Source organism: Gopherus evgoodei, chromosome 4 (assembly GCF_007399415.2).
Source record: "Gopherus evgoodei ecotype Sinaloan lineage chromosome 4, rGopEvg1_v1.p, whole genome shotgun sequence".
Classification (NCBI taxonomy): domain Eukaryota; kingdom Metazoa; phylum Chordata; order Testudines; family Testudinidae; genus Gopherus; species Gopherus evgoodei.
Window position 1 is genome coordinate 9536359 of NC_044325.1, and position 17574 is coordinate 9553932.

Sequence of the window (17574 nt, forward strand, 5' to 3'; positions counted from 1 at the left end):
TGCAAAAATGAAAAGCAGCCTATGCTGGTGGAAGAAGAGTCATTTTCATGTGCAAACACTTAGGAAGGTGGCTACATGCAGCTGTCATTAGTGTGCAGGGAGGTATGGCTGGTGGGGTTCATATACGTCTTTTTCACATCCTGTATTAATGTTGTCATTCTGCCAGCTCTCTCCAGACAAGATTTATATGAAGGAGATATACTATGCACAAGGAATAAAACAGTGCTTGCCAATGGATTTAGTCCTATTCGTTATTACTTGAAGTGAAGTAGAACCTAGAAGCCCCATTCTTCTAAGTGTTGTACATCCCCACAATAGACACTGTCCCAATGAGCTTACAGCTTAAATAGGCAGGACAGACAACAGGTGAGTGAAAAGGAGGGATCTCCATTTTACATATAGAAATAAGAGTCATGGGGTGTAAGTGTTTTGCCCAGGGTTCTACAACAAAATCCTTGTATGAAATCCTTGGGTATGAAATTAAGATTATTCTACACAAGGCAAAAGAACCAGAAGTGGAAATTGAACATTAAATAAAAGGTTTGACTTTTATTTAAAATAAAATGCATTTGTACATAGTCTTTAAACCACAGATTATGGGAACACAATACTGGTTATTTCTTGGCACTGGGCAGGGCAGGAGCTCCCTTAATAGTGTTAATTCTGCACTGGGACACCCAGACTCCAGGCATTAGAGCTAAGGACAGTGTGGCACAATGATAACAAAGTCATACTTAACTTAGATAAAAAAGTATTGTATGGCAATTTTTCCCCCCCCAAATTGCTATCCATATCCTTTAAAAGCACTATATAGTTAATGCTGACACACTAGATCTATGCAAAATTCTAGCTGGCTTGTGAGACTAGTTAAAAAAAAAACTGTACAATTTTATAAAATTTGTGTTTTTACATAAGTTACACAAAACCTATACTTCATAGACCTTTACTTCATATTGTAATGAAAAAATTTGCATATCATAGGCAGACAGTGAGTATGCTGGTGAGTACTAAGAGTGTTGTAATACAATATGGTGTAAAAGTAAAAAAAAAAAAAAAAAAAGGAGACAATATAAATGATTATCCAAAGGAAAAAGTTAACACATAAACCAAACTATAACAGACTAACAGAGGACTGTTTTTCAAGGCCCTACACAACTATCTTCAAAATAATGTCAGGCATCTGCAACTGTCCTGATTCATGTAGTGTGAAAATAGAGATCAAAATTCTAGTCAATGGGAGGAGGAACTTCAAAAATGGGAGGAGGTCAAATTTACAGTATTAAAAAAAAAACACTAAAGAAAAAACATGCATTAAACATGATAAATAGACTTCATATAGTTTAAGCCCTGGATAGTTTTATAGTAGATGGCTTAGAGTTCTCTTTATAATTTGGCTATCTTAAATCAGTCAACTCTGATCGTGATCTGCCCATTGCGTCTAAAGACCAGAGGCAGAATTTGCTACATTACGTAGCCTATAAACTGTCTCTTCATAGCAGATTAACGGAAGTGCTCGTTAGCGCACATACATTAACTGGTCTGGTAATGCAAACATTTCCATGATTTTAAAAAAACAGATACATTTCAAGCTTACTTTATTAAGCAGCATATTTCAAATAACAGCTTTTAAAAGTTAAATATTAATATGGCCATGGGGTTTCTCTCAGTATACAGTACATCAAACTCACACCCAACCACTGGTAAGTTTGTAGAACATCTCTTCATCTAAACTTTCATTCTGGTCTTTTGCTCGCGTTGACAAGAAGATGTAGCCACCAATGAATTCATGAACCACTTTGCAATCCACCTCCGTGCAAATGAAGGACACCCTTACATCATCTGCAAACTCTACGGTAACCTACAGTGCAAAACACACTGGATTAGGATCAATAAGATGGTCACGTTAAATTATACCAACTTCAGGCGTTTCCCCTCTCCACATTTCTATGCTTCTCCATTAGCCCAGATGTATTCTGTATTGTCTAAGCAAACAGTTATGTAGCTTAAGATGAAGCAAATATTTTTCTTGTCCAAACATTTTAAAACTACTTTGCCCGGATGGAATAAGTCTCCGTTGTAGCAAACAACTGTTTAAAGTTTCATGCCTGATATTCTGTGTCTATTTTCTGAAGAGAAAAAACGATTGATATAGAACTATTAGGGGGAAGGATTTGCCCCCCAAATTACTAGTTCCCCCCTCCAAGAAGCCTATTGTGGTTCTATTAACAAAGTCTCTAATTTGAAGTCTTCAGAAAAATCTCCTTCCGGTGATGTACTGTTTATTAACTCTTGAGGCCAGTAGTGTTGCTAGCCCATACCAGTCAGACTCTGGGATAAGTGAAGCCAACAAGTTCCTTGCAGAGAATCTAGTCTGAACAACCTGAGATACAGTAACTCCTCACTTAACGCTGTAGTTATGTTCCTGAAAACTTTAAATGAAACGATATTAAAGCAATCCAATTTCCCCATAAGAGTTAACGTAAATGCGGGGGATTAGGTTAAAAGGCAATTTTTTGGAGGGCAGAAAAAAGGCATTATATGCTGTACAGTACTGTACAGTGGTGGGGAGGTGCCCCTGGCTTACCCCTGGGGCTCAGGGCTGGGGGTGCAGAGTCTGGGAGGGAGTTAAGGTGTGGGAGGGTGCTCAGGGTGGGGGTGCAGGAGAGTGCTCAGGGCTGAGGCAGGCAGGAGGTGCAGAGCACTTACCTGGGGCAGATCCTGTTTGGTGCAGGGGGGGTGCAGGAGGGTCTGCGAAGAGTGGCACCACCCCCATAGCTATGATTCTGGGAGCCACAGGCACAGGCACAGGCAAGGCCACCCAGAACGCAGGGGCTTTAGGGGCTGCAGGGCCGTGGACTAAGAGGATCCCTGGTCCCTAAGCCCCTTTCGGAATGTGGCCCTGCGAGCACGGCCCAGAGGACACAGGAGGAGCAGGGGAAGCTGCGCAGTCAACGGCCAGAGAGAAGCATCACTTTCCCCTTCAAACGAACTTGTGCAATGCTCCCTTGTAAAGTCAGCCAAACAAACAATGTTACAAGGGAGCACTGCACAACTTTAAACAAGCATGTTCCCTAATGGAGCAGCGACGCAACTTCAAAACAATGTTAAGCGGGAGGACGTTAAGTGAGGCATTATTGTATTGTGGCTTAAGGAACTGGTTTAAAAAAAATCCAAACTGCCCCAAAATTAAAAGCTACTGGGACGCATTTTCAGCCCTCAGCCGCTAATTGTGCTTGGGTATTCACAAACATGTGCCTTTTAAATAATCTACCACAACAGTGGGAAGTTTTAACCAAGCATTGCACCTGCAAAGTGCTGGTGGGAGTTTGTGCATGCATGAGTAAAAGCTGGTTAGAGGACCAGCTCGGTGTTTACACAAAAGCATCTTATACTGACTGCCTATTAGTTCCACCAAACTCTAAGTTGTGCTGCAAACAAAAAAGTGAAAACTAAAACAAAAAAACAAAATCTAGGTAATTTAGCTGTATGCGGTAAGCAGTCCAGCATTACCCTCTTAGCCCAGAAATTTTATTATGCTTAGGTATCGGGCTGCGTATTTGCATACAAACATCTGCTGAGTAATAAGGGTCTAACTGGGTTTTAGTGAAAAAAAGTCACGAATAGTTTTTAAACACTGTTGTTTTGTTTTGTTAAAAAGATTTTCTTGTTGGAGTCAGAAGGAGCTTTTTTGCTGACTTTAATGGAAGTAGGATAGGTCCCCAAATGATAAACACTGATTATACATTAGAACTAAATGTCTTCCTAGAAATAGCTTCACAAAAAAATAAAATCAGAAAACTTTACTAGATCACCGAGACACATAGCTACCCAATCTAGACAATCACCAGGCCCACTTAGGTGGGGGAGGTGTGATACAGTCCTTATTTCCAAGAAGGTAATAAAATCTTACGTGGATTCCTTATAGTGTATAAGAAACTCTTGGGGATGCTGTAAATGAATTAGCTTACACAAGATTGAATTGCACTCAAAAATCCTACACAAACTGTAAATAGTTTAAGAAGAAATCTTGGACTCAAAGGAGAGAAAGAGAAATAGTTTATGAAACCAAGCAGTGTCCTCCCATGTAACAAAATCAGGAGGAACCCTCAGGCTAAATCTAAGTCATGTGTAGTTCTAATCAAAAAGACGCCTTACAATGGCCATTTGGGCAAATAACAGCGTCTCCACAGCTCTGTAAATGCAACCTTGCTTACCATTTTTATTTCCCAGTTTACATTCCACTGTTTCATGTTGCTGAATCGCCACGTTTTAATTGCATCTCCTGTGCTTGCATCCATTCTGATCAGTCTGTTGTAGGCAATTCCAATCAGCTCTTCTTTCTTGCCCCCTTGGAATCTACAACATTTAGATTTATAAAAAAGAAACCTTACACAGATGTAGAAATGTTGTGTGTTCATTGATTGAACTGATTCATAAAACAAGCTGAACCAATGAAATTTTAATTTTTCTTTCCAGTGCTGATGCAACTTACTACTTCAGAGCTACAGAGAAAGAATCAATAAATGCAGCAACAGAATAAAATTCTTCCCCACACATTTAAATTGAATTCTAACTATTACATGCAGACAATGTTGCATGTGAAGTTGTAATTATGCATACTGAAGCATTTTACAGAGGTTGTCTGTCTAAACTACACCGTTCTCAGCTAGAAATGTCTCACGGTAGCTTCAAATACAAGAGAATAATCTACTCATTTGTACATGAAATTTTACCTTATTACTTAAGCAAAACCACTGACCTTGCAATAAAGTGTGTGATGCCAAATTCAGGTAGAGACTGCCAAGCTTGAATAAATCGCATCTTGGCTTCAATTAGACTCATCTGAGCTACATTCTGATGGGCCTCCAAAATCCTGGCTGTGATCTGAATGTGATTAGACACAGTCTTCAGGCAACCATTGTACGTTTGAAATATAATGTAAGCCATGCCCCCACCCAAAACCATAACCAAACTAAAACAAGCAAAAAAAACTACACACCCAAAACCACTCATAAGATGTCAGACTCCCTGTTGGAAATTTTAGTAAGTTAATTACACTATCAAACAGATGTTCTGCAGTTTCTAAACTGCGTCATATGTCATCAGACAAGAAATGGAGTATGTCACAGAAAACAGCTGCCATTCTTGCCATAGTTAATAAAAGATAAATATGGAGCTGCTTTTACCTAAGCACCACTAAATATTTGTGCGTGTTATTTTTATATACCAGGTACGATTATAGATGCAAACGTTTTGGACACACATTCAGTTTCAAGATGCAAAATGAGAATCAACTCCTGAAATGTACATTTCTAGTATAAAGGATTCTTATCAGCAGATTGACAGCATAAAATCACTGGGGATCATCATTAAAACTAAGAGAGTTATGTTCCTCTAGGTGTTTTGTTTTAGGACTACTCTCCATGTGAAAAGGTTTTTAACTATTTTTAAAAATAAATTTATCTGAATTTTATTTTATTTATTTTTACTGTCACTTACCAAGTCTCTTATATAGCCTGGCTGTAGATGACAATGCGAATAAAGGAAAAGGAAGCAGAAAGAAAAAAAAAGCAAATCAGAAATATGGCAACAAAGCAGAGAAAAAAGTGAAAATTATCTGCAACCTGAAGTTCAAGCAAAAAACATGCAAATTGTCTTAGGAAGGAAAACAGCAAAAAGTGAATGCAAGCATGAAAAAGGGAACAAGGAAACAGAACCATCCCTCATTCTACAGCCATCAAAAATTAGGAATGTCTCATTCATCTAGAATGATTCATGTATGTTTTATAGGCGTTTCAGAATTCAACTGGTGGCCAAAGTCAAAAATAGAGTGAAAATTCCCATCGTCAGCCTTCTTTCAAGGTCTTTGGTTGAATGAGATTCAAGTTTACTCCTCTTCAGTGTGTGCAAAGCCATTAACCATTAAAAAACCCAGTAGCTTCTGTCGCTTTAGACATGAGGAAAATATCCCCATAGTACCCTTCTCAGAGAATAAATTAAAAAAAAGTGCCCCAAACAGTTCAGTGACTACAAAGATTCTAAAATTACACAAGGAAAGCAAAAATTAAAATTGCTATCTGCTTTATGCATCCTCTTTCCTGAAGATACAACTACACTAAGGACTGCAACTGTCAACGTGGTCTTCTGTTTATATTGGACTGAATGTTTCTTAGATGTAAAACCACAGAAATTCATTGCTCTGAGCAGAGTAAATGCCACAAAATCAAATCAGAATTCACACATTAATATTTAAAGACTATGAACCTATTGTGTTTCTGTCTCAGCATTTCCTAAATCCATTTGCAAACCTGTAATATTGCAAATATCAGTTTACAGTAAAACCATGAACCAGTTAGAGGGCTGGTTTGTAAACCAAGTGTCCATATCACCACAGCCCTAAGCAGACCAACTCATCCAGCGGATACAATATTTAACATGATCAATGACATTCACATTATAATGACCTATTGAGATCATTAGTCCAATAATGAGACTATATCGCTTAGTGAAAATTTCACGTTTATCTTTAATGGATCAATGGATATTGTAAATATACATTTCAGATAAACTTGCACTTGGTGAGAAGTTTTCCCCTCAAAATTACTCTCAATTGAATATATTGCAGTAGCTTCGTGTTCCTTTTTAGCTGGCAGTCAACATTCCATGAATTCCCTGAGGGCAGCATTTTCTCCATTCTCCATTACTCCCCCATCACATGATGCTGTGGGATAAACAGCCTCAATGCAACTTACACAACCTCTAGGACACCAAGAAGAAGGAAACTAATAAAATGCAAAGGGAGCAAAACTGTGGAACATTCTTGCTGCCTTTCTAAATAAAAGGATCTATTCATACTTAACTAATCTTTTAAAGGGATCTGTGGCTTCAGAATTGTTAGCCTGGCTTTTTACAAGTCTTTAACTGCTATCTCCAGCGTTGTGCGTATTGCTTCTTAACCAAGATATAAACACACTGGGTAAATAATACAAGTTAATATTTTCCCCAGTGTCTATTTTACTAAGCTCAAGTCTACAATGCCTTATATTATTTGTTATATATGCAATACTTCCCTATCCCCATGGATATAAAGGCTTATTCGGAGAATAATAAGGGCTATAGAAAATGAAATTCCACTGCCAGGAAATCATACTGTGCCAATAAATAGCTACATTTTCCCACTTCTTTGCATGGCAACCTCCCTTCTGATTTCCAGAGACAGGATTCAGAAACAGTAATTTAACTACAGATTAACAATCAGTGTACTTGAGTTTACTAAATCATTAAAGAGACACTGAGCAATACTTTAGTTATTTTTGCAACTTTAGCCAAATACTGTGTGACTTTGTGCAACCCATGTATTTGTTTGTTTTGTGGTAGAAATAATTTGATTTTTATCATGCACTGACTAGATTTAGATTACAACTCAAAAATTAAGTCACAGTTCTTTAAAAATACATATTTTCAATGGCTGGTATTTCATCTATTTACAAGTGTTGATACAGTGTGAATAAAAAAATACAGACTACATTACAGCAAAGCCCGCATGGAACACTTTGTAAACAATGGGAACCTAAATTAATCCCAAGAATTCCTTCAGAAGCTTTGAGCAAATAAACTGAACTAAAAATCAATTCCTGCTGTTGATTTACTCTGCCACAAACATCCCATTACATTAATATTAAGAGGTACGCAGAATGGACCAATATACTGATGTGCAAATGTTCTATAATATGGTACACAGAAAAGAAGTTCCAAAAATGCACGTAAAATAACTGACTCCCATTGTTCAGACTCTGGGAGACTGTCAACGTCTGCTATCTCATTGCAAATTTGACATACGTACTCTGAATAAAACAGTTAAGATCACTAGGACTACATGCTACAATCACTTGATATTGGATCAAAACCACAAACTAGACTGACACATGATTTAAGTAGAAGGATTGTCAAATTCTGTTAAAATGCATCAACATCTGATGTACCTAGGATGAAATCTTAACTCCACTTAAGTCATCTACTGACATCAGACACAGGTTAGGGGTTTGTTACAGGAGTGGATGGGTGAGATTCTGTGGCCTGCATTGTGCAGGAGGTCAGACTAGATGATCATAATGGTCCCTTCTGACCTTAAAGTCTATGAGTCTATGACAAAACTCCCACTGATTTCAGTGGGGCCAGGATTTCACTCTTTGGGTTAAACACAAGATTTCTGGAAAATGACTAAACCCTAGTACCTGTTTGTTCTTGTACTTTTTCAGGTAGCGAGGTGAAACCAGACATTCTGGATTAATGTCAGTTGTGACTTGTTCTGGGATTAACTGTGGATCTGGGTTCAAATGCTGCATCTTCAAAAATGACAGAATGTTCTGAACTTCTAAGTTGTACGAGCTGTCTGCCATGGTCTTGCCCTTGGAAGCTAGCCTGCAGGCTGCCATCCAGTGTGCGTACTGTTTCTCCTGCAATTAAAGGGAAAGTGGCACTCAAATGGAAGGCAAATCTTTCTTTTTTCTGTTCAAACAAAGGTCTGTCAAATTTTTCAGTACAAGAATTGAACTGAAACATACCAAGAGACATATAATGAGCCCAAAACCCGACCAAAGTGTAGGATATAACAACGGTACATAAGGAAAAGGAGTAAGGGCCAGTCTTGTACATTACATCTATATAAGCACAATGCTGTGTGTGTGACTCAAAAGAATATGAACAGCCTATCAAAATGCAAGCCACAGTGGAGGAGTATATTGGGGGCAATGAGAAAACACAATGCCAATCACAGACTTACATTATCACAGCGAAGCCAGATTTCATTCATACCATCTGCAACTGGAATCAGTAGTTTGATATTAAACTTCTGACCAGAGATGTTTACGTCAGGAGTAACTTCGCACCCTGTAATAAAAGAGCTAGTGATTAGTGTGTATGGAGACACACATGCTCTTAAAAAAAAAAAAACCACTCCAGTCTAATAGTATTAAAACAAACAGTGTCCCAGGGATATAATGTGTCCCTTTTGGCTGATGAATGTACACTATGCTTTGTTTTTAAAGCAGGTAAAAAATTAAGGGAAATCAGAACATGATGTTAGGAGTAAACTGATGTCTTGCAGCTAAAGCCAGAGCTATCTGCCTGGTTGCAAAGGGTGTGGTACTGCAGATAATAACATAAGACCACATTGTGGGGTTTAGCTAACTGTTTAAATTACAATCTAGGCTTTAACATTTCAGCTTCTGTGGTGAATCATCTCCAAGATGATGGAAGGAAAAATGAAAAGCAAGATCTATTTCGAGGGAGAATAACAAAAACACGATACAAGTTCAATTGAATTTGGCATTACACAATTTGTTTGACCGTTCATTTCCTCTCAAAATGGACCAAAATTTTGAACGGAATTACCTAGTCTAATAATTCTCTTATAACAGCAAAAACAGGTGTCGGGTTGGGTGTCACTAATCCGAAACTATCACTCTGTAAAAATTACATGGGTTGGGTGTCTGCTTATATCTTCAGCAGTGAGGAGCTAGTTTTCTTCAAATTTGGTTGCTGAAAAGTCTTAAAACGCTTATATTAGATGTTAGGCATTTTGAGAACTCCAGTTTCTTGAAAACATCCATGTTAACGTGGGCTTCATTTCAACTCAGTCTCCAAGATTCTTTTAAAATGCAGTCAGAAGCAGAAACGTCAAAAGCTCCCAAAAAGGTATTCCAGGCTACACATCTCCGTAACTATAGTCTGAGGTCATTTGGCAGCCTGTCTGTTGTTGCTTTCATGGTAAAAAATTAAAGCTGTCAGTAGCTTCTGCTGTTCCATAGCCCTCTGAGCTGGATTAGTTGACTTCTGAATATAAGAAAGGCCAGCAGCCTTAGGAATTTTAAACATAACGTGCAAGTCTTGCAGACCATGTTCGAGTAAGGGCTTGTCTACACTGGTACTTTACAGCACTGCAACTTTATTGCTCAGGGGTGTGAAAAAACACCCCCGGGAGTGCCGCAAGTTTCAGGGCTGTAATGTGCCAGTACAGACAGTGCACCAGCGCTGGTAGTAGCTACGCCCCTTATGTAGGTGGCTTTTTAGAGCGCTGGGAAAGCTCTCGCAGCGCTGTGTCATGATTACACAAGTCATGTTAAAGAGCTGCCGTGGCAATGCTTTAACGATGCCAGTGAAGATGTGCCCTAAGACGTGTGCTTACATAACAAGGGAGAGGAAAAAAGGTTGCATTTGAAGAGAAAATAATGCTATTTACAACTCATTTGCTGAAATCTAAACTTGATTATTTCAATAAATCCATCACAAAAAAAATAGGATTACAAAATATATAGCTCCTATATGCTCTAACTTATTTTTGCTTCACTCTAAAAGCCAGACACATGAACCATCAACTAAAATAAATGCAGATCTCAACAGTGAACTTTGAATATTTTTACTGTGTGAAAACAGGCAAAGTTAGGGTGATCAGATGACAAGAACAAAATATCGGGACACACGGGGGGGGGGCAGCCACAGGCTCATCTCCCACACCTCCCACTGGAGCCACAGGGGAAGGGAGATATAAAGCCTAAGGAAACCACAGGTCAGGGGCGCACAGCCCTGGATCTGGACACAGCCCTGTCGCAGGTTGGGGGTGCAGGGCCCTGGCTCCCGCCACAAGCACGCAGCCCTGGCTCCCGCTCGCAGCCCAACCACAGGCACAGTGCCCCAGCCGCAGCCCCACTGCTTACTTGGGGGATGAGTCCCACCCACTGGAAAGCACCTGACAGGTTCCTCTGGCTCCTAAGGTCAGTGGCGGCCAGTGGGGTCTCCACTCCACGTGCTGCACCTGTCACAAGCACTGGCTCCAGCTGCCATTGGCTGGAAGCTATGGGGGTGGGACTTATATGAGTAGCACGCAGCGCCCCAGGGTCAGTGGCAGCCGGGGGTAGGGGGAGAGAGTGTCTGTGCCCTGTCCGCGCCTGCAGCTCCCATTGGCTGTGATGGAGCCAGTGCTTGTGGTAGGTGCAGCATGCAGAGATCCCCCTGGCCACCCCTGTGCCTAGGGGCTGCAGGGTCCTGCTGCCTGCCGTTTCCTGGGAGCGGCCCCAAATAAGCACTGCTCGGACCCCAGGTGAGTGCTCACCAATGTACTCCTCCAGCCCAGAGCCAAAATATCAGGACAAATGGTGTCTGGTCGGGACGCGGGACAAACAACTAAATATCGGGACAGTCATGACTTTACTGGGACGTCTGGTCACCCTATGCTAAGTTTTCCACGAGCCTTCTGATCCATACAGTATTATTTATGCTATAATCACAACCACTTATTTAGAAGTGTATTTTTACATCATATTTAGAAACCTCAGTCACTTTTCCTTTAATACTCAACACTAGAATGACATCTGAAGTGTAAATCAAAAGAAATGAACGTAGAAATAAATGGTGACAATGACAGACTTGTTTGGACAACGTTACTAGAACGGCATGCGTCTCTCCTTACCTCTTAAGTTCATTTGGTGAGCTGGAGTCCCACTGGATTCATCTTTGCTTTTATAGCAGGAAATGGATGTATCTTTGAAGGTGCACCAGTATTGCTTGTAACCTTTTAGCGTCAGTTTCTTAGGCCTGCCAGACAGGTTGATGATATTACTACATTAGATCTGCAATTCACTTGGGTAATAGTGCTTAGTTTAAGGGACACCACAGGTAGCTGGGCTCTTAAGCTGATCTTCTGTACTTTGAACATGTCCCACAATGAAGTTCTTATATTCAGAATGCCAGATACGCAGCTTTTCCCCTTGCTCACCTCCCCAACCAAATCTTGCTTCCACAGGATTTAAAACCCCTCACCTTACAATGATGTACAGTAAACAAACTGATGCACGAGTGATCCCACTGGATCAGTAACTTAGTTGCACAGTTATACGTACACTTATTTTCCATTACCCTCTTACAGAGAAGATTTGTTCAAGAAAAATAAAATAAAGTTACAAGCTTGGACTTTTGAATCCAAGTACTTTCATAGGGGACAAGTATCAGGGTAGCTCCTACTAACGCCTATAAAATGAAGCTTCCATGAATCACAGAAAAAGGTTTTTCTTCTGTAATATTAAAAGAAAGTTATTTATTACTTTGAAAGTTAATGCTTTGATCATTAAAAATCACAATGCTTGTTAAACAAAAAAAATCAGTAGCCAACCATATGTAATCTCTTTTAGGCACCTGATTTCACATGGTTTATTACAGCTGTCTCTCTTGCTTGCCCTTACAAAGGGGCCAGTCTCGTGAAAGGTTTCGGTTCCCTCTCTATGGGAGTCATGGACGCTAGCTCCAAAACTGGCCACTTCACTCAGCAAATGGCAGCTGGTCCACAGAAGCCCTTCATGATATTGTGTTCCACCAAGCCACAAGGAGATGAAAAAGCAGCCATCCACACGAGTGAAACCCACAGAATTCTAATCCCCACCCCACTGGATTTTACATTTCACTCCAGTGGATCAAGTATTTTAGTTGCTAATGAGTGAACTTCGAGAAAGGTTTAGGAGGCTCATTCCAGCCCCTCTCCGGTTTGCTCAGCTGCTGCCCTCAGAAGCTGAGCCTGGGCAGGGGGCAGCCTGCTACTGCTGCAGCCAGGCATTCTCCCAGTCAGCCGGGATGCTGCACTGCACCGGGGAGCGTGGCTGGAAGAGGCTCTGGCCCTGCCCCTTCATCTCCCAACCCGGAGCTGGCTGCTGGGGGGACCACTTGACTGCTTGGGGGGCGGGAGGGCGGAAAGACACTTGACCCTTTGTGACCCTCCCATGAGTCATCAGCTACTTCTCTGCTTGTCCTACTGCCTCCATTTTAAGGATAGAGAGCACTATGGTGCTCAATAAGCCTCGGACTGCACTGTTCAATCCCAACATGTGAAATGTAAAGAGGAAATGCCCAGGAAACAGCAGGAAAACAACTGACTCCTCCTGTCAAGTCTAAAGACTGTAGGGAGTGAGATGTTCTTGGTATTGGAGGAAGCCTGGAAATGTGGAGGAAGGGTTAGGAGGAAGTCAGGAGGTGTGGGAGAAAAGCACAGCCAAAGGCCCAGCTGTCTCAATGATTTGTTCCCAAACATTTAACTGACATTTTGGTTTCAAGATGAGCAGATGTCTGGTCTCATTCATATTTTGCCTTTCCAGTTTTCTCCATCCTAAAGTTCTGACACCACAATAGCCCTGTGTGTGGTTGTGGGAAAGAAGGCTCAGTTTCAAAAAGTTTGCCACTGCCCCCTCAGTTTTCATTTTAAGATGTTCAGTCTCTAGCCAGAGAAGAAGAGTGAGCAGGTTTTTCTGTCGTTTGTCTGCGTGTCTTGGAGCCACGTTTCCTTTTTCAACCCTCATTTTATTCCTTTAACCTGCTAGTGGCAAGGCAGGGCACTTTGGCTACTAAGCTTCGTCATCAGGCTGGTAGGTGTGAGATAAGTCTCTCAGGCCCCAGGGACAACAGTGCTTCTTTCATGAATCAGTATTGCAACTTCTACACTGTAAAACATGCCCAAAGAATGCAAAGGAAATGTCCCATCCAAGACTGGGCCAATTTATACATAGTCATTTCAGTATGTTTCTTATAACATACTGCCTGGCCCCATTTTTTTAAAATAAGTTCTCACAATACACTCTAGTCTCTTTATAGGTGAGGTAAGTCTTTTACATTTAAGATACAGATGCTCCCTGGGTTACGCAAACCCAGCTTAAGGAAATTTGCACTTACGGAACAAGTTCCGTAAGTTCCATAAGCTTTTTTTTTTGGCGTAATTGCCCGACTTGCGCAAAATTCGACTTACGCAATGCGTTCTGTAATGGGATGCCCTGCGTAAGTCGGGGAGCTTCTGTATTCTATTTAGGAAACCAGATGCATATAGGAACACATCTTGGTTTCAGTCTATATCATCTACTGCCTGTTGAGTAGCCGCAGCTTGAGCTGAAGCCATTCTCAGCACCTCAGACACATATGGCTTTTTCTTTGGTGGAAGGCTAAAGAAATGTAACAAAGCACCGGTTTGTCCAAACTACAGCAACAAATTTGACTGAAATGCAACTACTTAAAATGAAGCAGGTACTGTAACTCAAGTGAATACAAAGATGATGATTATACCACGGTCTGGAGAATTTAGGATCCTCGACCACTCAGTGCTTTGTCTTATAGATTTTTTATATTTGTTTAACTTTCTGTATATTAAAAATTCAATTCAATTCACCTCCTCTTTCCTTAGGCACATGGATCCAAGAGAGTCTAGTGAGTCTAACACCTTCCAAAAGATAAAGGATGTTTGTCCCACAACTAGAATTCTAGTTAGCCAATCAGCTAGCTTCCCAAGTTATGCCTTTTTTATTAAAAAGTATATCAAACCGTATCAAAAACCAAGACTCTCTCTTTTAAAGAGAATTCACATAGATGAATAGAGTCACTAGCCCTGAAACTGTGCTCTAGTAATCAAAATACACCACAGAGCCCCAGACTAAGTCAGGTACTAAAGTAAACTTGATAAATATGCATTACAAGATGGACAAAAACTTTTTCAGTAAACATATGACAGGCTATGGTTCAAGAAAACAACCCACTAGACAATAAAGGTTAATTACAACCCTGTTCTCATGCAGTTGCTTTTCTTCTGTTCCTAACCCATGAAGTTTCACTGAGATCTATGCAAAGATTCCAGAACTTTCATCATCTCCCTAACACAGTGCATAGTGAATTGCAAGAGACAGCCACGACTGCCAAAATATTAGTCAAGATTCAAACATGACTATTCCCAGTTTCCACATACCAATTCCAATTTATAACTAAAAAAGCACTATGTGAGCTGTAAGAGGCTCCTTTTGGCAGCCAGAAAAGAACAGACAGATTAGAAGGACGCTTGTTTATTATTCTTCATTTAGTCTCTTAAACTAAGAAAAGCACTTGAGTAAGGTTTCTAGTTACATGACACAGTTCTAATTTTAGGATAGCTTGATTAACTTACTGGCATAACATAATATAAACATTTCAGCACCAGCTACCGGTGAAGAGTAGCCAAAGCATGTCCCCTCCCCCAACTCCAGTGGGGTATGGGAGGGAGGATGGGGAGGGGCATGGAGCAATGAAAGACAGCAGTTATACATTTGAAGAATTGAATCACTGTACTAAAAAAAATGTAGTAAAGCTATAGCTGAGTCCTTAAAATAACATTAAGTGGCCAGTGTATAGGATAGATGCAAAATAAAGTGGAAATAAACAGGAAGTTTTAATATTTAGAGCACTGTGGTATTTTAGCTAGTCTGCTACTATGAAGTCAATGTGTTCGAAGACATTTCACACAAATCCAAGCAGTGGCGTGCAGCAAAGAATCCAGACAGCAGGGTAGAAAGGGAATTATGCAGTGCTGTCATTATTTATTCATTGACATCAGTTTCATAAGCGTCACTTCCCATCAGTACTTACTTGAACACTTTAATGTAGTCAGCAAGCTCAGGAATCGAAGTGATGTCACCCTGAAAATAAAAGGTCATTCATTTGATTTGTCTGCCAGATACAAGACTCAGTTCTAGGCTGGGAGGATCCAAAAACGGGGCACTGGGGACAGTGATTCAGTTTTTAGGACAATGCCATGCAATTACTCAAAGGCAATTTCCTCAGTGATGAGGGGGGAAAAAAGCTTGATAAAACTTCATCGCCAAATGTCAAGGGCTCACAGATCACAGTCTGCTTTATTAGACTACAGTTTATTTCACAGACTGAGAAGTAAATTCACTCCAAAGAAGTGCTGCTTTGAAACTCTTTTCTCAACACACAAATAGTAGAGAATTGACCCATTAATAAAGGTTTTTAAAAGGTCAGTACTGCACTTGAAGTTCTGGAGTTGATTCTACACACACACAATTGAAGTAGTTTAGGACTGGCCTGGTATTTGAAAGCATAGGTTCTTTACGACATCAGAGCTTTTTCCTTGAATACGAGACCCAAAAAAGATGCTGCTTTAAAATAATCATGGAGGGTTGTTTAATTGCTTTTAAATTGTTTAAAATGGCAATCTTTCAGTATTTTCACATTTGACTATATCCCCAGAACATATCTATGGATTTCAGATTAAACAAAACAAACAAAATATTCATCCCAAGGCAGATACTGAAATGGACAGTCTCAACCAATATGTCATTTCTAAATTTCTTAATTCTTATCTGGCAGGGTAGGCTCCTCAATATTATGGTTTAAATCACTTTCAGTGGCACTGAAATCTGAAGATTCCTCCTATTAAAAAGCCACTATTTATGTAGCATCTGACAATTTTCTTCTTCCTACTGTACATCCATCAGAAGCAGCACAAGTTAATACTTCTAAAGCTCTGTTATCAATGATACCTCAGTAAGCAAAAAAATCCATGTTAACTTCAAAGATCACTACAAATAGTTTAAAAATATACTTAAGATGGCTCCTAAAAGAGGAAAAAGAAACATTTGAAGATTTTGGTCTTTTGTCTCAGAAGGGTTAGAACATAAACACGTGAATTCAGAGCCGGCACAAGTGAGTGATACTCCACTGATTGGAGCTGTCCCTCTGAATGAAGATACCGAAACCTTTCAAGATCAGCATTTGGCTTTAATTCTTCTTTCACAGTTTTAGTCTATGGAAGAGCCAAGTACTACAATATTACTGTGTTTTAGAAGTTTTATCATTTGAAACTAGTCCTGGTTGGACTAGGGCTCCTAGGTGCTGTGGTAATACAAACATGTGATACAGAAAAAAACCAAACAACTTTGAAATATATTAAGCTACTTACGGCCAAAAACACTATCCAAATTATATTTTCACTATAACTTTGTATGAAAGTTATATGTGAAGAAGCACGGTGGCTATTTTTGGCACTGTAAAGCTTTGTTAATTAATTAAGGAATAGTGGAAAAAACGAAATCTATTCAGAACTGAGTATTTTCTAAGCAAGTAGAAGAAACAGAAATTCATGTATTTCATTTGAGTTTTCCTTGACACTGCTGTATTTCACACGTATTATAATGGCTCCAGTTTTAGTGAGGCCGCACTTCACCAAGTTTTCCAACTGAGTAACCTAAAGCTTAAGGAGGCCACTGTGACTCGCCCGTGGTCACACGGGCAACTTGTGGTTCATACGGGATTAGAATCTAATAATCTTCATGCCTCACAGTTTGTTGCTATAGCCACAAATGTATTGTTATACTGAATTTCTACAGGAGGATCTTTATATCCTAGCTGATTGGGAAACATTGTGACAGGTAACATTTGGTGTAAAGGGATACACATTAGAACAAACTACTTGAACTATTGATACACGTCAATGGGTTCTAAATTAACTGTTAATACTCAGGACAGAGAAAGGAGGTATCGGAACAGCTCAGTGAAATCATCTGCTCAGTAACAGTGTTGGCCAAAGAGTATTATATTGCATTAAGGGTTAGAGCACAATGCCAAAAATACTACACCTTCACACTACATGGCAACCCTATGCTTAGTTCTAATCAATCCTTCTTATATTCAATACAGCAGAAACAGTGTCCAGGGAAGGACAGTGAAAACAATCAGAGGCATGGAAAAGATTTCCAGCCGAGGAGCAATTAAAAAGAT

At 39.9% G+C, this 17574-nt stretch overlaps 1 protein-coding gene across 5 annotated transcripts in view; it reads right to left on the reverse strand.

Moving 5' to 3' along the window:
• Positions 1–522: 522 nt before the first annotated feature.
• The window catches only part of FERMT2 (fermitin family member 2), a 128494-nt gene continuing 111442 nt past the window's right edge, over positions 523–17574 (reverse strand). For 3 of the 5 annotated variants that reach the window (XM_030562922.1, XM_030562917.1, XM_030562920.1), the window contains 8 exons: positions 15421–15470; positions 11468–11592; positions 8783–8889; positions 8235–8456; positions 5500–5520; positions 4760–4884; positions 4215–4356; positions 523–1858 (listed from right to left, as the gene is read on the reverse strand). In XM_030562922.1, the coding sequence (XP_030418782.1) occupies positions 1685–1858; positions 4215–4356; positions 4760–4884; positions 5500–5520; positions 8235–8456; positions 8783–8889; positions 11468–11592; positions 15421–15470 (966 nt within the window). In that variant the 3' untranslated portion in view covers positions 523–1684. The remainder of the gene's footprint in view (positions 1859–4214; positions 4357–4759; positions 4885–5499; positions 5521–8234; positions 8457–8782; positions 8890–11467; positions 11593–15420; positions 15471–17574) is intronic. The other 2 variants (XM_030562919.1, XM_030562921.1) reach the window with 1 other exon arrangement.